The sequence below is a fragment of the Gopherus flavomarginatus genome, chromosome 3 (genome assembly GCF_025201925.1).
Source record: "Gopherus flavomarginatus isolate rGopFla2 chromosome 3, rGopFla2.mat.asm, whole genome shotgun sequence".
Lineage (NCBI taxonomy): Eukaryota > Metazoa > Chordata > Testudines > Testudinidae > Gopherus > Gopherus flavomarginatus.
Genome location: NC_066619.1, coordinates 78,540,391 through 78,559,424, shown reverse-complemented (window position 1 = coordinate 78,559,424; position 19,034 = coordinate 78,540,391). Strand labels below are relative to the sequence as shown.

The 19,034-nt window shown below is 40.6% G+C and overlaps 1 protein-coding gene across 5 annotated transcripts in view; it reads right to left on the bottom strand.

The window, feature by feature from the left end:
* SNX24 (sorting nexin 24) overlaps nucleotides 1-19,034 on the bottom strand; it is a 147,425-nt gene that overhangs the window by 3,969 nt on the left and 124,422 nt on the right. For all 5 annotated transcript variants that reach the window (XM_050946014.1, XM_050946015.1, XM_050946013.1 and 2 more), the window contains 3 exons: nucleotides 10,649-10,743; nucleotides 8,721-8,753; nucleotides 7,406-7,470 (listed from right to left, as the gene is read on the bottom strand). In XM_050946014.1, the coding sequence (XP_050801971.1) occupies nucleotides 7,406-7,470; nucleotides 8,721-8,753; nucleotides 10,649-10,743 (193 nt within the window). The remainder of the gene's footprint in view (nucleotides 1-7,405; nucleotides 7,471-8,720; nucleotides 8,754-10,648; nucleotides 10,744-19,034) is intronic.

The following is a 19,034-nucleotide window of genomic DNA, read 5'->3' as shown; positions in this document are numbered from 1 at the left end:
GAGGCAGGATGCAATGCTGAGGCTAATGGGGGAGCAAACTGACATGTTCAGGTGTCTGGTGTAGCTGCAGGAAAGGCAGGAGAAACACAGACCACTGCTGCAGCCCCTGTATAACCGCCTGCCTCCTCCCTAAGTTCCATATTCTCCTCACCCAGATGCCCAAGAACGTGGTGGGGGGAGGCTATGGGCAGCCAGCCACTCCACCCCAGAGGACTGCTCAAGCAACAGAAAGCTGGTTTTGAACTGCAGTGTGGCCTTGTCCTTCCCTCCTCCTCTCATCCATCACTCCACTTGGTGCTTCCCTCCTCACCCACCCCTTCCAGGCTACCTTGCGAGTTTTCCTCCTATTTGTGTGATGAATTAATAAAGAATGCATGATTTTGAAACAAAAATGACTTTATTGCCTTTGAAAGCAGTGACTGAAGGGAGGAGGTCGATTGGCTTACAGGGAAGTAGAGTCAACCAAGGGGGCGGTTTTTCATCAAAGAGAAACAAAGAGAACTGTCACACCATAGCCTGGCCAGTCATGATTTGGTTTTCAAAGCTTATCTGAGGCACAGGGCACCCAGCTGTGCTTTTCTAATCGCCTTGGTGTCTGACTGCGCATAATCAGCCGCCAGGCGATTTGCCTCAACCTCCTACACTGCCATAAATGTCTCTCCCTTACTCTCACAGATATTGCAGAGCACACAGCAAGCAGCAATAACAACGGGAATACTGGTTTTGCTGAGGTCTAACCTAGTCAGTAAACTGCGTCAGCAAGCTTTTAAACGTCCAAATGCATATTCTACCACCATTTTGCACTTGCTCAGCCTATAGCTGAACTGCTTCCTACTACTGTCCAGGATGCCTGTGTATGGCTTCATGAGCCATGGCATTAAGGGGTAGGCTGGGTTCCCAAGGATAACTGTATGTATTTCAACATTCCCAACGGTAATTTTCTGGTCTGGAAAGTAAGTTTCTTCCTGCAGTTGTTCAAACAGACCAGAGTTCCTGAAGATGCGAGCGTCAGGCCCCTTTCCTGGCCATCCCATGTTGATGTCAGTGAAATGTCCCTCGTGATCCACCAGTGCTTGCAGCACTATTGAAAAGTACCCCTTGCAGTTTTCATACTGGCTGTCAAGGTGGTCTGGTCCCAAGATAAGGATATGTGTTCCGTCTATTGACCCACCACAGTTAGGGAACCCCATTGCAGCAAAGCCATCCACTATGACCTGCACATTTCCTAGAGTCACTACCCTTGATAGCAGCAGCTCAGTGACTGTGTTGGCGACTTGGATCACAGCAGCTCCCACAGTAGATTTACTCACTCCAAATTGATTCCCTACTGACTAGTAGCTGTCCCGCGTTGCAACCTTCCCAAGGGCTATCGCCACTTGCTTCTCAGCTGTGAGGGCTGCTCTCATCTTGGTATTCTTGCGCTTCAGGACAGGGGAAAGCAAGTCACAAAGTTCCATGAAAGTGTCCTTATGCATGCAAAAATTTTGCAGCCACTGGGCATCATCCCAGATCTGCAACACTATGCGGTCCCACCAGTCTGTGCTTGTTTCCTAGGCCCAGAATTGGCGTTCCATGACATGCCCCATTACCACCATGATGTCCAAATTGCCAGGGCCCGTGCTTTGAGAGAAGTCTGTGTCCATGTCCTCATCACTATCGTGATCGCGCAGTCGTCGCCTCCTCGCCTGCTTTTGCAGGTCTCTGCACATACTGCAGGATAATGCATGAGGTGTTTACAATGCTCAGAGCAGCAGCGGTGAGCTGAGCAGGCTCCATGCGTTCCATGGTATGGCGTCTGCAGGAGAGCAAAGTTGCAGTGGAAGAGGTGGAGGATGACCGTTAGCACCGTGCACATTTCCTGAGGAAGAACATATGTACCCGGGAGCCCATGACAAAAAACATGGAGAAATTTGCTATTGAGGCAATAGTAGCAGAGCGGAGTTCCAGCGGAAACGGTGTATGACGATGGTTTGCAGACCTACTGCACCGTCTGCTGCCAGCAGCACCCAGGGTATGTGGGGTGTCAGCGAGCTGTGCTGAGCGGGCTGCATGCTTGCCGTGGTATGGCATCTGCACGAAAAAAGGCGCGAAACGATTGTCTGCTGTTGCTTTCACAGAGGGAGGGGAGACCGATGACATGTACCCAAAACCACTCACAACAATGTTTTTTCCCCATCGGGCACTGGAAGCTTAAACCAGAACTCCAATGGGTGGCGGAGACTGTGGAAACTGTGGGATAGTGACCTACAGTGCACCACTCTGTCAGTCGATGCTAGCCACGGTAGTGAGGACACACTCCGCCGACTTAATGTGCTTAGTGTGGATATACACAATTGACTGTAAAAAATTGATTTCTAAAAATCGACTTCCATAAAATCAACCTAATTTCGTAGTGCAGACATACCCTGAGACTCACTGCTGCAGGGTTTTCCCCCCCATGTAGACATACCTGAGTCCAAATCACTTCTGATTCTGAAAGAGGATCACTAAGAGTTGTGATTTATTAAAGGGGAAAAAAGTGAATGCATGTCATTTGAAATGCATTTATGGTGTGGAGAGGGCTGACTCTTGTCAGTGAGAATACTAAGATTTATAAAAAGCTGTAAATATGAGGGCTATCACGTTAGATTTCATTACTTTAGAGCCTCCCACCTGCTTAAAGCAGCTACAAGTCCCTTTGGGCAATTCACGGCATTTACTAATTGTGCCTTGTCATAAACAGATAGTTAAGGGTTAATAGAACAGGAGTACTTCATGTCTCTTTTGCCTGTAAAGGGTTAACAAGATCAGTGAGCCTGGCTGTCACCTGACCAGAGGACCAATCAGAGGACAGGATACTTTCAAATCTTGAGGGAGGGAAGTTTTTGTGTGTGCTGTTAGTTTTTGGTTGTTGTTCACTCTGGGGGCTCAGAGGGACCAGATGTGCAACCAGATTTCTCTCCAATCTCTCTGACAGTCTCTTATATGTCCAGAATAGTGAGTACTAGGTAGATAAGGCGAGTTAGGCTTATGTTTGTTTTCTATATTTGCAAATGTGTATTTGGCTGGAAGGAGTTCAAATTTGTATTTTACTGAAAAGATTTTAATTTGTACTTGTATACTTAGGCTGGGAGGGTATTCCCAGTGTCTGTAGCTGAAAGACCCTGTAACATATTCCATCTCAAATTTACAAAGATAATTTTTACTGTCTTTCCCTCTTTAATTAAAAGCTTTTCTTGTTTAAGAACCTGATTGTTTTTTTTATTCTGGTGCGAGACCCCAGGGGATGGGGTCTGGATTCACCAGGGAATTGGTGAGGAGAAAGGAGGGAAGGGGGAGAGAAAGGTTAATTTCTCTCTGTGTTAGGATTACTTTCTCTCTCAGGGAGAGTCTGGGAGGGGGAGAGAGAAGGAGGGGAGAAGGTGAATTTTCCTCTCTGTTTTAAGATTCAAGGAGTTTGAATCACAGTGATCTTCCAGGGTAACCCAGGGAGGGGAAGCCTGGGAGAGGCAACGGTGAGGGAAAGGGTTTACTTTCCTTGTGTTAAGATCCAGAGGGATTGGGTCTTGGGGGTCCCCGGGCAAGGTTTGGGGGGGGGACCAGAGTGTACCAGGCACTGGAATTCCTGGTTGGTGGCAGCGCTACAAGTTCTAAGCTGGTAATTGAGCTTAGAGGAATTCATGCTGGTACCCCATCTTGTGGACGCTAAAGTTCAGAGTGGAGCTTTATACCACCATGACATGCCTCTTGGCATGTGTATAAGTGTGATTTTTGAAAAGTCAAAGTACAAGCTGAAACCAAGAAAGTTGAAAGTCATGCTAGTACAGTAGCTTCAAACCTTAATAACTAGTAAGTTTTCAAAGTTTAAGGCTCTTGAGAGCTTTAATCTTTTTTTTTTTTTTTCCAAAACATAAGCAATTCAGTTTTAGGTACCTCCAAAAATGATAACAGGATTTTCCAGGTGGGTTTGGCTAGTTTGCAAAAGTAAATCCCATTTATAGAAAAGACTTTAAAAATTAAGACTAATTAAAATGGAGTCAAATGTTCATGAGTGGTGAGTAAACTGTGAAATTAAGGTTGCCAACTGTCTAATTGCACAAACCCCAAAACCCTTGTCCTGCCCTCCCTGAGGCCCCACCCCCACTCACTCCATCCCCCCTTCCTCCATTGCTTGCTCCCCCCCACTTACTTTCACTGGGCTGGGGCAGAGGGTTGGGGTGCGGGCTCTGGGCTGGCTGGCTGGGGCCAAGGAGTTGAGAGTGTGGGAGGAAGCTCCAGGCTAAGCCTTGGGCAGGGATTTGGGGAGCAGGAGGGAGTGCGGGACTCTGGGAGGGAGTTTGGGTGCGGGAGGGGGCTCAGGGCTGGGGCGTGGAGAGTGTGAGGGATGTAGGCTCCAGGTGGCGCTTACCTAGGATGGCTCCCGGAAGCAACCAGCACGTCCAGCTCCTAGGCGGAGGCACGGCCAGGTGGCTCTGCCCATTGCCCCTGTCTGTAGGTACCAACCCCGCAGCTCCCATTGCCTGCAGTTCCTGGCCAATGGGAGCTGTGGAGTCATCACTCAGGGTGTGGGGGCAGTGCATGGAGACCCCCTGGCCAACCCTGCACTTAGGAGCAAAACATGCCAGCTGCTGCCAGAAGCCACATGGAGCCAGGGCAGGTAGGGAGGACAGGACAAACCAGGATATAATAATACTGAACTTGTAATTTCTAAAAGAGGATGGAGATAATAGACTCTTACAGTTTTCTTGAATAAAAATCATGTTCCACATTATCCTGATTCATAGTATGATGAATCAAAAATTCTTCTGAGAGGTGAACTGGAAGCAGCTAAGGGCTGCTGAATAGTTGGCATAAATAAAATTTGTTGCATTGACCTTTTTTTTTTGCCTGCTATATGAAAGCCTAAGAACTATGTTTCAAGGCCAAAAAAAGCCATGGTGAAGCCCTGAAGAGTTCTTTGTTCTGAACGCCATTAACTAACTCTCACACATTAAAACAAGCCATTTCAAAAGAAACCACCACTTAAAATAGTTACAAAATTCAATATTAAATTCCCAGTGACGTCAATAAAAAAGCAAGTATGGTCATTCTTAGAGTATAGGAGAGAAGTAAAAATGCAGATATTAAAGTGTTGCAGAAGCTTTAATAGGAGTCATCGAGCTAAAAGCCTGTGTAATAATTTGAAAATTTAGGGTGTTATCTGTATATTTTAAGACAATTATATGTAATTTCCATTCTTTGTCTCTCAAGATTTTCAATGAAATTTAACAACATTCAGAATTTAAAAAAAAAAAAAAAAAAGACTTAATTGCAAGTTGCTTATCCGGTTATCTAGAATGACTTTTAAATAAATCTTTGAGAAAATGAAGCGCAACAAAATCAGGATCTGATTACTTTACTTTCTAGACTTCTTACTTGGTCCCAAAGTCAAAATCAGTTAATCTTCTATATTAGTATGTGGATCAGATGGAAATGGTGCAAGTATTGTTAGGTTTGGAAGCATTGGATTTTTATCAATAAATGTTGGTAAACACTGATTTCACTGTACACACACAGAAGAAACCAATGGGAAATATTTCCAGATAATATCTGAAACTGAGAGGCAAAGTAAGAGAAGTGCTGCTTGAGAACTTATTAGACTTCGATTCAAGGATATTTATTTTGTATATTTTGACATGTGATGTTGACAATTTGTGTTTTAACCATCATAAAGTTTTAAGATTTTGCATCTCACTGTCTAATATCATTAAATATTGTTTGACTCCAGCCAAATTTCCCACAATTGGTGAAAATGTAAATAGAGAAAAATCTAAAAAAAAAAAAAAAAAAAAGCCCAAAACCCTTAAAATTGACATTGATACTGTTGAAATTATCAAAAAATAAAAATTGAATTCTGCAAAGCCTAATTATAGTTTGTGAACCGAAACACTGTTGAGTGTTGGTTTAGCCTTTCTGTTCCTCCAGAATAAAACGAAGGCAGAATTAGTTTTTAGTGTCTGCAAAATTCTCCTCCAGTTTTGGGGTGGAATCTTGGATCTATTAAATTCAATGGAAAAACTTTCATTGACTTCAGTGCGGGGCAGGATTTCACCCTTGAAATTTATTGGTATACTATACTTGCTATGTACTTTATCAGGTAAACTCAAAGAATGAAAGCTTCAATAATTGCACTGTGCTCTGGAGGAATCCAGGCCTGAAATTAGAGGTGTATTATGAGATAGAAATCAGGAATTAGAATGCTATGTACATATGATTTTATCATGAGTGTCACAATATTTGATGTTTAAAGTCCCAGCTCCTGGATTCATGTGGCTTCTTCAGAATCTCAGGGTTTTTTTCTAAAAAGTTTTTAGCTCTCATGGTTTTGGAAAAAAGCTTGAAAATGTGAAGAAAGTGCACTCCAGAGGCTGAGAAACCAAAGGCAAACACAAAAAACCCAACCTTTATTATTATTATTTTAAATTTCCTGATTTAAGACAATCTTACGATTTCTTGATGCATGTTTTGAACACTTGGGGGATTTGCAGAGCCATGTGGGGAAACCTCCACAGTGTCAGCTTATTTCCAAAGCTATCTGCTTCATTTTTGTTAGCAGCCTACATTCAGGAAAACAGAGCTTAATATATAAGAAAGAGCAATTTGTTAATTTTTTTTTCCTCATTGGAAAATCCTAATTTACAGTTTAAGTGGAAAATTCTCATACTGAAATTTACATATACACAAAAGTGTGGAAAAGGCAACAGTTCTATCAATTCAAATGAACAATGTAGGAACACTGTGCAATACGTGCCAACAACATAATCTCTGGAAGAAAACACAGAGAAAAAGTCCCTGAATTATTTTTACAAAGGGGAGGGGGAACAGTAAAAAAGATAATGGATTAGAACTACTTCTTCCAAATGTTCTTTTGAAATACATATTAACCGATCAAGAGTAATGTAAATATCCTCTGAACACATCTATTACATGCAAAACATACAATCTTTAAAAAAAATCCTACAGTTTAGAAATGATAAGAAATGACAATAATCCAAGTGGAAATACAAACATGCTCACAGCAGCTCAACTGGTGTTTAGGGAAAAAGCACATTAAAAAAGGACTGTATCTTTAGATCAAACCCTGCAGGCAAAAGAACCTACACAGTCAACAAAAAAAGAGAAGCAGTATTTTACATCTTTTTATGATTTGAATCCACAGTAGATTTGGTTAGGAGAATAACAGAGAGAAAAAAAAATACGTCTGCATATAAATCATCTGCCCCAATTAGGATTTTAAAGAGCTTTATATAAGAACTATTGGTTTATTGGCAGACTATTACAATTTGGACCAGTATCACTCGGCAAGGCCTGTATTAATAATAATGTGGCTTATGTGGTCTAGGGTCAGATCAGTAAAGAGCTGTTAACAGATGACAAGTTTGATTACCATTGGCTGCAGGCAAGACATATGGATCCCTTAGGAACATCAGCACAGGCTGGTGGGACAGTTTGCTGGAAAGGTCAAGAACAGGAATGTCAGCATCAAGGGACGGTAAACAGGATATACTACAAACTACCTTTGATAAAGTGAGGTGACCCAAGCTGCTCAGGAATAACATCAGTATGTTTATATGTGCAAACTCTGTGGAAAGGAGAAAATTTTCTGGGAGGAAAGCTCCCTATTGCTTAGTGACACTTAAAGTGACAGCATCAGCTTGAAATCTGAGATGAAGGGGTCACACTCCACTGTGGTGGTGGCAGCGGTGATTATGGCTTTAAGCCACCATTGAGCCCTCCTGATTTAGGGCTGTTCTGTGGTCCGTAGGAATATTTAGACCATTAGCTTAGCCTCCTGGGCTGCCTAATGGGCCACAGAACGACTCGGAATCTGTGCAATACTCTTGCCACAGATACTACCCCAGCACACCCCCTATGGCAAGGCCTGTAAGAGTATAATTGGGAGGCAGCCTTATAGCTGCTGTCCACAATAGCTATGCCAAGGGAACCCTCTCCGACCAGTAGCAAGGCTGCTAAGGCCCCTTCACACTACGCTGAGTCTTTTATGTAGCATAAAGGGGCCAGAGCAGGAGTAGTTTTTTTCCTTTTTAAATGAAAAGTAATTTTAGGTGCTATATCCAAATGCCCTTGCCAAGCTTTCAGATTTTACAATCCCATTTTCCTGGTTTTAGTTTTTATTAAATATTCATCTCTTCCCATGTGAAAGATCCATGCAAACAACAGGAGCAACTAACTGACTGACTGTATATAGTGAAACCCAAGGTATGCAAAGTTCTGTCAAAAACATGGAAAAAATCTCATTTTTTTTCAATTATAGTCCTGTTACAAACAACACCCAGCATGGGGTAAAAATGTTCACAGAGAGTGTTAAGCTGAAGGTGTCCCTTTAAGTTTCTGTAAGAAATTCCAAAATATAAAATTAGAGAGAGAGATGTGCAATTCATACTACAAACAGATCTGGTCCAGCTTATGAAACCAGATGCAGTGTTTAATAAATTCACCCAAAATTTAATGCCAAGATATTGCTATTTTGTCAATTGCTGGAACAATGAAGGATCCCCTTTATGTGTGTATATCTATCTATCTATATATATATATCTAATTACTTCAGTGTCTTTGTTTTATATATTAGTAGACTGTTAAACCAATTTCCTTAGGAAAATTAGCAAAGTAAGCATGGCTTTTATTTACTTATACCACATTTCATTGTCTAGAAATGCTAGCAGTAATTATGAATTGCTCACCTTGATTCTTCAGATTCTGTTTCATCAAAAGAACTAAAACAAAAATGCAGACAAATTAGATTATGCTTGCTTATAACAACATTAACACACAACTCCATATACAAAGAAAGCTGTTAATAACAGCTACGAAAGGAAAGACTCTTTATCTGGTCAGTGGCTGTGTAACGCAACGCACTTAATATGGGAGTACTCTCATAATTTTCTTGTGATCACAGCTTCTAAGTGACAACATGTATTTCACTAGAATAGATTCACATGCATAAATATATAAAAGTGATGGGGTACAATTCCACTGAGAGATTCTGGTTGACATCATTAACTACAAGAGAAGAGTGTCAAGCAGCTTGTCCCTAAATCACCAAAGCTGGCATATTTACGTTTTTGGGGGGATAATAAAGTTAGCACATTTATGTTTCATATTATTATTGACAGCAGCATAACAGATAACATTACACTAGCTATAAGTGAAGTATGTTTGCTGTTATATGAGCATTTTCAAACCAATATCAAGTGTATGATAAGCAAAGTAAACCCTACATATCTTAAAGAGATTCTGTACGTACTGGATGTGAACAATGATTTCCCAAGCTCAGTTTGGAACTACAATTACAAGGTTTTATGAAAAATTATGACCCAGATCTAAGTCTTTTTGGAAATACCCATGTAAGAGAGTACAAAAAGCTATGAGGCTGCCTTGAGAGTTTCCTTTGCATTCTTATGCTGGGGTGGTGGCAGGGTTTACTACAGTGTGGAAGAAAGCAAAGATCTGACTCACATACCCTGTCCAAGATCCCTTGCCTTCACAATAGTTCTGGTATGCTGTGGCTTTAGCCCCACTGACTGACAGCACAGCTCTATTGGCAACTTCCTTGACCACAATTAGGCTTTGGGAGTGAGATCCTTATGCTCGCTCCAGCCACTTTACACCAGGTAAAAGGGCTGTAGCAGAATAAAGGGGTTCCAAAACCCCCAGATCTGCTTGAGGAAAGGTTCCCTGGTGCAGGAACTGTGGAAGACAGTTATAAGGCCACTTTCCTAGGACCATCTCACAGGCCCTGGCATGCTAGGGAAAGGGTCGTGCAGGGCCGCAGCACACAATACTGTGGGGATTCCAGGCAGTGATGCAACCTGTAGGGGAGCCAAAAAAGAGCTGTCTAAATTACTTTGGGGTCTGCTCTGCCTGCTGGTAGGCTCAGGATAGGGATGGCACAAACATGGCTTTAAACCTTTTTACCCACACTCCTTCCCCAAGGCTATGAGTTCTATGTTGCACCTCTTAGAGGCACAGCAGAGAATTACACCCTAAGGTGGAAAGCACAACAGAATGTAATATAATTTGACCATATTATTCTGGGAATCTCTGGTATACTGAAGGGAGGATAATGTGTATCTTTGTGCCTCCTTCATCCAAACCAACCCTGAAACCTTTCCTGGAAGGGAACTGTGGACACTGGTATAGTCTATGCCACCATAGAGATAGGGGAAGCCAGGCACTGAGGGTCACTAGTTACCATTTGCACCCATATAAGTAAAAGCAGATTCCAAACCCTGCCCCACCCCTCCCAGACTGGAAATCTTGTGGATTTCTTTAAAAAAAAATTGGTAGGTATTTCAAAGATCTGTTAGACAATCCCATTTTTTTTTATCTTGCTCACATCTAAGTCTGTTTCTGCTTTGCTTTCAATGGATATACAATAAATGTCACCCTTCTGTCTTTGTACAGGATGTATTTTATTTTACCATCTTTTATAGCTACACAAATATACCCACAATTAAACTGATGCTCCTCTTAGTTGTGTAAGTTAACAGCAAGTCCATTTTAAATCAATGGTGTTAAATCGTAAGAGAACTAATACAGCACAAGAGGAGAATCAGCTCTGTCTTGTTTTTCTGTACATTTGGAGTTGTTTTACTTAATGTGTTCTTACCCATAACTTTCTGCCTTTGGCAGAGAAGGGACATGCCGAACATTCAGGAAGTCTAGAAATATTTTGGGGAGATCTTCATTTTCTAAAATGATAGTCTGTAATACAGAAAATACACAATATCATTCAGTTCTTTTCTCATTCTTTTTATTTATCCTCTAACAATAACTTTTAATAAGTAAACCATAATTACTCCAATTCTTTCCTAGTCACACAAGTTTACTAAAGTAAACATCTTCCAATACATGTTACTAAATTCTAAGATTATGTCAGATTAGGGTGATGCAACACTGCCCATACCCATGCCAGTATCAGTGACAAACGTTTACCCAAGAAAAGGTTTACTATAAGTTTGAATCTTAAATTTGATTTTTGGTACACTCATTTCAAAATAAAATTTTGATTTTGTTGTCTCCTTTTAAAATCAAAATCAACAGCAGCACATGGTTATTGACTTCAGCTATTTCATTTCCAGCGCTTGAAAGTATCCCATCCATCATGGCAGTAGGAAAAAGGAACTCTCTTGTGTGTTCATGGGCTTACTCAGTGTTATTAATGCAAGATTTAGGGAATGTTAACAAGGTGAGTTGCTTGTTTGGCTTGACAGATCGGCTTACAATGCACTGGTCACATCTATAGTGTGGTCACCAATGACAAAGGCCTGGTGAAAGAGCTACTATCTAGACCTGCCATACTATTCCATATTAATAATGTATGGCCTGGAATCCATTTCCCATCCCAAATATTTTTCACCAGACAGATGATTTGTAGTTTTATGAGTAAATTAGTAAATTAATTAGAAATAGATTTAATAGAAAAGGACACAACAGGTAAATGGGATTTTTAAATATCCATTCACCATGATAGAGAGGCTGATTTTTTAAGAATACAATAGACTTCTACAGTTTTATAGTAACTAGTAGGAGGTAGTTAGTAGCTGGTCTCCACTCCTCACATAAGACAAATAAAATAGTTCACAAATACATGTCATGGTTTCTCTGGAGGATTAAGGCTCTATTCACTTGTCACTCATACTGCTGAACATCTCCACTTGTTACTACAAAAGCCATACGGATGTATGGTACTTAACAGATAAAACGCATAGTCACTCTGCTGAGGGGCTTTCCATCTCAGAGGCCTAATCCAGCAAACAATGCATATAAGTAACTTTACTCACATGAGTAACTACTCACACAAGTAAAGCTGCATACTGTGCTTGCAGGACTGGGCCTTTGGTTAGAACAGAACCATTGTGACAGGGTGAGAAAACAAGAGGCAAGTGTTGGTAACGGGAGGGAGTATTACACGATACAAGCTCATGAGACAACATTCCTATTGTATGTAATCTAACCTTATACAATACAAAGTCTACTTCTTCAATTTGGTTAATGTGGTGCAGTAGTACACGTGGAGCAAGAGCAATTCAACTATTTGTGTAACAAAAAACCTAGTTCAGATTTACAAACATTGCTATAAAATATGGATAGACTTAAAAATAGAAATAAATTTTAAAATAAGATATCTGCACATCAGTTCTTTTTTTACTCTTCTTTCGGGACCTGAGTTCAGGATTCTTTATTTCTCTAGCAAGATGTGATGTCATAACAACATGTTTAATAAAAACAATCCTCGATCAGAGACTGCAGCTCCCGAACTGTTTTACCATGACACCACTTCTTACAAGAGAAACAAAGTTCTCAAGTCTTGGCTGGTACAAAGCCTTTCAGTTCACCTTTAAATGAGGATGCAGCATTAAATGCTTCTTCATTTATATTCTGTGAAATCAGCACTATGGTGCTGCAAAATTCATCTTGCTCTGCATTCAAGTTATGCATGGGAGGAGGGATGGAGGGGGATGCATATTCAAAGGACATGTGAATTGCATAACAATGTGCACTATTTGCTCAAACAAAAACAATTTACTAATATTAATCAATCTTGCATCAAAAATCATGTGGGGGAGGGATAGCTAGGTGGTTTGAGCATTGGCCTGATAAACCCCGGGTTGTGAGTTCAATCCTTGAGGGGGCCATTTGGGGAACTGGGGTAAAAATCTGGGGATTGGTCCTGCTTTGAGCAGGGGGTTAGACTAGATGACCTCCTGAGGTCCCTTCATCCTGATATTCTATGATTCTATGTGTGCAAGAGCTGCTTCAGGGCATCTGTAATTTATGCACAATCCCTTAGTTTCACTTCTTGAGTTTTTCATACACCATATTAGAGCAATTTGAGTGACTTGGTGAGGTCAGCTGCTGGTAAATTTAGAAGAAGAGATGGTTGGGGGAGGGGAAGGACATGTCACTGAACAAGAGAAGTTGTTCTGATGATGCTAACATGTTATTGAAGCAAACTTATTTGTTTTTGCTGCGGCTCACTCAGTTATACCAAGTCAAATCAACCCAAGCCTGGACAACTAGTTATACAGCGCCCCTGATTTAATTAAATTTGTTTAACTGCACGGTCTCCGATGGACATTATGTCCTTAGACATTTCAGGATTTTACTCCCATTAGTTTAGCACCTGTTCAAGCCCTTTATTTTGGCACCCAGCAAACCTGAAACTGCAGAACTGCAAGCCAGACGGACATAACCCACCTTGATTTGATGTGGCATTTTGTCAGACTGTCATGAAGCAATGAAATACAAATATTTTGATATGGTTTCATTGAACTACAGTATATTTTCCAGATAATGCATGCCAAAAAGTCATAGCTATATTCTAAATACACCTCTACCCGAATTCAGCTGTAATGAGGTAAAGCAGTGCTCCAGGGGGCCAGGCCTGTGCACTCTGGTGGATCAAAGCAAGTTCGATATAAAACTGTTTCACCTCTAACGCGGTAAGATTTTTTGGCTCCCGAGGACAGCGTTACATCGAGGTAGAGGTGTACTTCCAGAAACATTAAGGAATAAATCATGACATTCTGGAATAATCCTAATTTGGGATCAAATTCTCTGCTGGCCCAACTCCATTGACTTCAGTGGAACTGGGCTAGTAGAGAATTTGGCCCTTTGATTTGTTTGCCATATAATGGAAGAGCTGCAAGAGGAACTGAAAACAGGGAAAGATGGCAAGGATGACAACTAATCAACATACATACCAATTTAATCTTTGCTGTATTTCTTTTAGACTTGCAATTAAAAAAAATAATCAAATAAGTAGGGGCTACAATCATAACTAGTTCCATTTACCTGAACAAACAATGCAATAAGAAATTTTTGACTCTCTCATTTAGAAAGTTATTTAAAGAATGCTTATATTACAAACCATATTCTCCTTAATCTTTAGACAACAGATAAGCAGAAGAAGTGCTTCTTGACTATGTGATAAAATTAGTGATAAAACACATACAAATAAACCCATTTTTCAGTCCAGTATGTAGTTATAAATTTTAGATAGGAGCACAGCGAGCTATGTAAGACTTCTGTTACAAACTCCAAGACATATCTATGAAACAGGAAAAGATCACAGTAGGATTATAAATTAATGTCTGGATTTTTCAATGTGCCATATTTAAACTCTACTTAGCAAGACCATAGCTAGTCCAGTTCCAAACCCTGTGCCGTTTTAACAAGCTGATTTAAGGAACAAAAGCAGCATATATGTTCTCTCCTCAAAATGAGAAGAGAACTAAAATACATAAGCCTACTGAAAGCAAATAATTTAGGAAGTGACTCCAGAAATACATTTTTCAAATTGGTCAATTCCATCTGTGTTGAGTACTATGTTTTCTTCACATATTTTAAAAAGCTTGTTTACCAATTCCTGCCATATTTTAATAAGCTATTGCATGCTTCTGAAAAATATAACACTGGAAATACTAGTGTTTACATCATTAGAAATGCCCTTTTTATCAAAAGGGTGCAATTATTATCATGTAACACTAAAATCCAGATTTTTCTACTTTACCAGCTTCATAAAATCATGTTCCCTCAGGATGTCATTGATTAGTTGCACATGTTCTTTCAGTGACATCCCAAATTCTTAATTGTCAGTTATCTTTTCTCCTTCAGTAAGTAAAACATACTCACAAAACTGCAGAGGGACTTGTTCGGCCTTAACCTTAGCTAGATGCCATCACGCAGTGGAAAACAGTGCTAAAATATCACAGGATAATGCTCTCCAACAAGGGAGACATATAAACAGCATAATGATTTCCCACGAGTTTCCTTTTGAGAAAATTGTCACTAAAGCCAGCATAAATGGTGACATATCTTCACAGAGGACACTGTGAAATCGAACACTGGCATTCTAGTTAGGTCCAAATGTACTCATCAGCCAATTATAACAGTAACTGAACATCTTGTTGAAAACTTGGACAAGACCGGTTTGCTAACCTTCCAAGATTGTGCTACAGGAATGCATTGTTTTCACTGATTGATTATTTGTTAACAAAACAGTTTTAAAAATTCATTGCTTCCAATCATCTATCATAGTTTCTCAAGATCTGTGGAACATCTTTTAGTTAGGAGAGTAAGTATTGAGAGCTAAGTTGCAGAGTTTCTAAGAGTCCTTAAAGATTTTTCCTTTCATTCTGGTTTAGTCTGAGATGCCCTATTGTTCGGGTGAAAAAGTTCATGACAGTTTTTCCTCTCTTCACAAGGAAGGATGCTTCACAATACCTAATTCAGTGGTGCAGCTAAAAATGGGGGAGAAAAAAATCAATACATCCCAGCTACAGTAAGTAGGCTGGAGTGTCAGTCTCCACTGGGACTGAAACCTACAAGCTTTTAGACTGCTTTAGAGTCTACATTCTTCTATTTACCTGCTTTCCAGCAGCTGCTTACACAGTCCCATGAAATGATAAAATGGTTAGCAAAAGAACATATTAAACTAAAAAGAAGTAGATTACACGAAAGAATCTGGTTTCTAAGAATGATCTTTTCTTTTCCTGAAAAAGCAATAGCAGATATGCTTTTGCTAATCAGAATGCTTGCTTCTTACCCATCATGGTTCCATAGTGAAGAATTTCACTCTCCTTCAATAAAGCGTATTATTGTATGCTGTTCTGGGTCAATATTATTTTCACTCTACATAATTAACATACTTAGAAGCACAGGCCCTTCCCCCCAAAAAATGTTCTTCAGCAAAATGTGAATGCATAACGATAAAAAGAGCTATAATAAGAGGCACTGAAACACTTAAATGTGTATAGAAAATGCAAGAAATATAGAAAATATGCAGGAGGAAGTAGAAGTGATGCTAAATGGAAAGCACAACCTTAGTGTACATAAATTTAACTAAATTCTCATAAATGGAATGTTAAGAGTGATGCATGCAATCTATGAAGGAGGGACAGTAGGGGACAAAAAGTAGAGGGAGGATACAAGCCCCTAGGCCAGGGGCGGCCAACCTGAGCCTGAGAAGGAGCCAGAATTTGCCAATGTACATTGCCAAAGAGTGACAATAATACATCAACAGCCCTGCATCAGCTCCCCACTGCTCCCAGTGCCTCCCGCCCACCAGCAGTCTCGCCAATCAGTGTCTCTCGCCTCGCACTCCCGATCAGCTGTTTTGTGGCACACAGGAGGCTCTGAGGGAGGGGGGAGGGCATAGCAGGCTCAGGGGAGCGGCAGGAAGGGATGGAGTGGGAGCGGGATCTGTGGCAGAGCCAGAGGTTGATCAGTGAGCACACCCCGGCACATTGGAAAGCTGGCACCTGTAGCTCCAGCCCCCGAGTCGCTGCCTATACAAACAGCCGCATTTTAACTTCTGAAGAGCCACATGTGGCTCCGGAGCCACTGGTTGGCCACCCCTGCCCTAAGCATTTACAAACCCAGTGAGAGATAATCTGCTGATAATCATCATAGCGGTGATATGCTGTACTTTGAAATGAAAAATAAACTGCAGAGGGCAGTTGACTCAGATCCCCAGGACTGTAGGATAGTGGAAACGTTCCTGAATCAACTATTAGACTTTCAGATTACTATACTCTTGAGGAACTTAAACTATCTGCTGGGTCACAAATATGGCCTGACATCAATTAAAAAAAACAAAAACCTCTTAGGATATGAAGAGGAGAACTGAACCAGAAAGAAGAGGACCCAAATAGTGGTGAGACCATTGCTGGATCTACAGTAATGGTAAGCTGAAAGCTCCACACTAGTGACCACAAGGTATTGAATAATATTACTCGGCACTTATCTAGACTTTCTAGTTTCAAAGCACTTTACTGAAATGAATTACTTTACTTAGACTAAATACACAAACAAATAAGTTAAGTGACAGTAATAGCTGTATTATGTAGTGGTTTAACAACAGGTTTTTGGCACCACTTTATGTTTAGCTAGTGATTACATAATGGCTGTGTATGCAACTAGTAGTCCAAGTACATTCCACATGTAATCAAATATACAATATTATTTTAAGGAAACAGCATGTACAGGAGATAATATTAAAATCTATGAGTGTAGAAGAACATGAGAGTAAGCTGAAAAGGTAGAAAAGGGAAGGCGCAACAGACAGTTATTCTGAAAAATAAAAGCTAAAGGAACAAAGTGGTCAACATGACTTCATGAGGGACTGCTCAAAGATTAGAGGGTTAAAACAAATCTCTCTTAGAAATTAAGAAATTGATGGAATCAAGCAAGAATGCTCAGTAGCTAAATGAAAAAAGATAAGGGCAGCAAAAGAGCAGAATAAGTTAATACTATTCAAAATGGTTAATGTTAATAAAGGCTTTTATAAATATATCCTGGGAGAAAGTAGTAGAGAAAGCAGGCCATTAGTGATGAAGAAAAACAAAATCAACACTGATTTTGCCTGAGCTGCAAACATGGTTTTTAAAAGTCAACCTCCAAAAACAAAAGAATAGACAATTAAGAAGTAATTAAGATCTTGTCAGTACAGCTTCTGACAACAAGCGGGTACTAGAATACATGAGAATATATATATTATATATATATATTACACACATGCATCAGTGCATCCAGAAGATGTGCATCCTAGGGTGTTAAAGGAAGTAGGTAATTATGTTTGAAAAGTCATGGGCGAGGATGGGGAAAAAAACAAATGGTTTACTAGGCTTTTAAAAAAAGAAACGTGAGAAAAAAAAAGAGTAGGTATGAATTTGTAATATTGCATGGAGGCAAAAGAATAAAATAATCACTGCAGTTTTGGCTGAATGCACAGAACCTTCCCATTATGGAACAGTTCCTCTCCCTAAGGCACTGGTGAGACGATACGCAAAATGTGTGTACAGTTCTGATCACCTTAATATCAAAGATGTTGGAGGGCATTTAAAGGAAAGCAATGAAGATATACAAGGGATAAGAGAAATGAAGAAAGATTAAAAGAGCTAAATACATGTTACATACAAATAAACTACATTAAAAGAACATTACTCAGATTGCAAAGTCAAATATTCAAAATTTAGGAAATGAGATTGCTGTAACTGCATGCAGGTCCTTGTCCACCTGGCCATGAGAAAAGGGGTAATTGCACCTTTAAGGGCTCCGTGTGCAACTGTAGCAGAGAGGAAGGATGGAGAAAGTTTACCTGGACAGAGCAGGTAGCAGCAGGAAGCAATGCTGCTAAGGAGCTCAGCTGTGCCCCCAAGCCCAAGAGAGAGGAATCTGTGGTTACAGTCACTGTCAGCACTGGCTAGAAGAAGGGTACCTCTGCCCCTACACTGCGATGAATCTTCCACAAGTCTAGGGAATGGTTCACCCGCTGTGGAACAGACACCTGCTTGTCTAAACTGCCTTTTTGATGAGTAAACTGTTGTGAGCCACCCCAGAAACAGCAGAGGTGTAACTTAGCATGCTCTGTCACAAAACTGCAAGTGGCCATTTGACCCAGAAGTCGAAGGCAGTTTCTGACTGAGGTCTGGGGGCTGTCTTGAGTTGTTTTGATGAGGCTCAATAATGTCTAGACCTGTCCATGGGAAGAGATGCTCTGGATGCCAGGGAATCCAGATGAAGTGCCCCTATGAACTGTATATTCTGAATGGGTATTAGTGTGGATTTTTCTATGTTCAAGCTGGAGGCCCAGGTCGAAAACCAAAAAAGAACTGTCCTTGAGAATTGACTCTTGAGTAGCCAATCGCTGACATATGGTAATTCCACTATAGTCTGGCGATGGAGGTAGGCAGCTGCTGCCAACAGAACCTTTGAGAATACTCTTGGAGCTGAGGAGAGTTGAAGGGGAGCACTTAACACCGGAAATGATCTTGGCCTACCACAAATCTTTTAGAGGAATCTTTTGTGAGATGGGTGCATCGCTGTATAGAAGTATGCATCCTGGAGTTCAAGGGCCGAAAACCAATACCCTGAATCTAGAGAAAGAAGTATAGCTGCCAGGATCACCATCCTGAATTTCTGGGGTCTCACAAACCTGTTTAGGCACCTTAGATCTAGAAATGGTTTCCATCCTCCATTCTTCTTTGGTA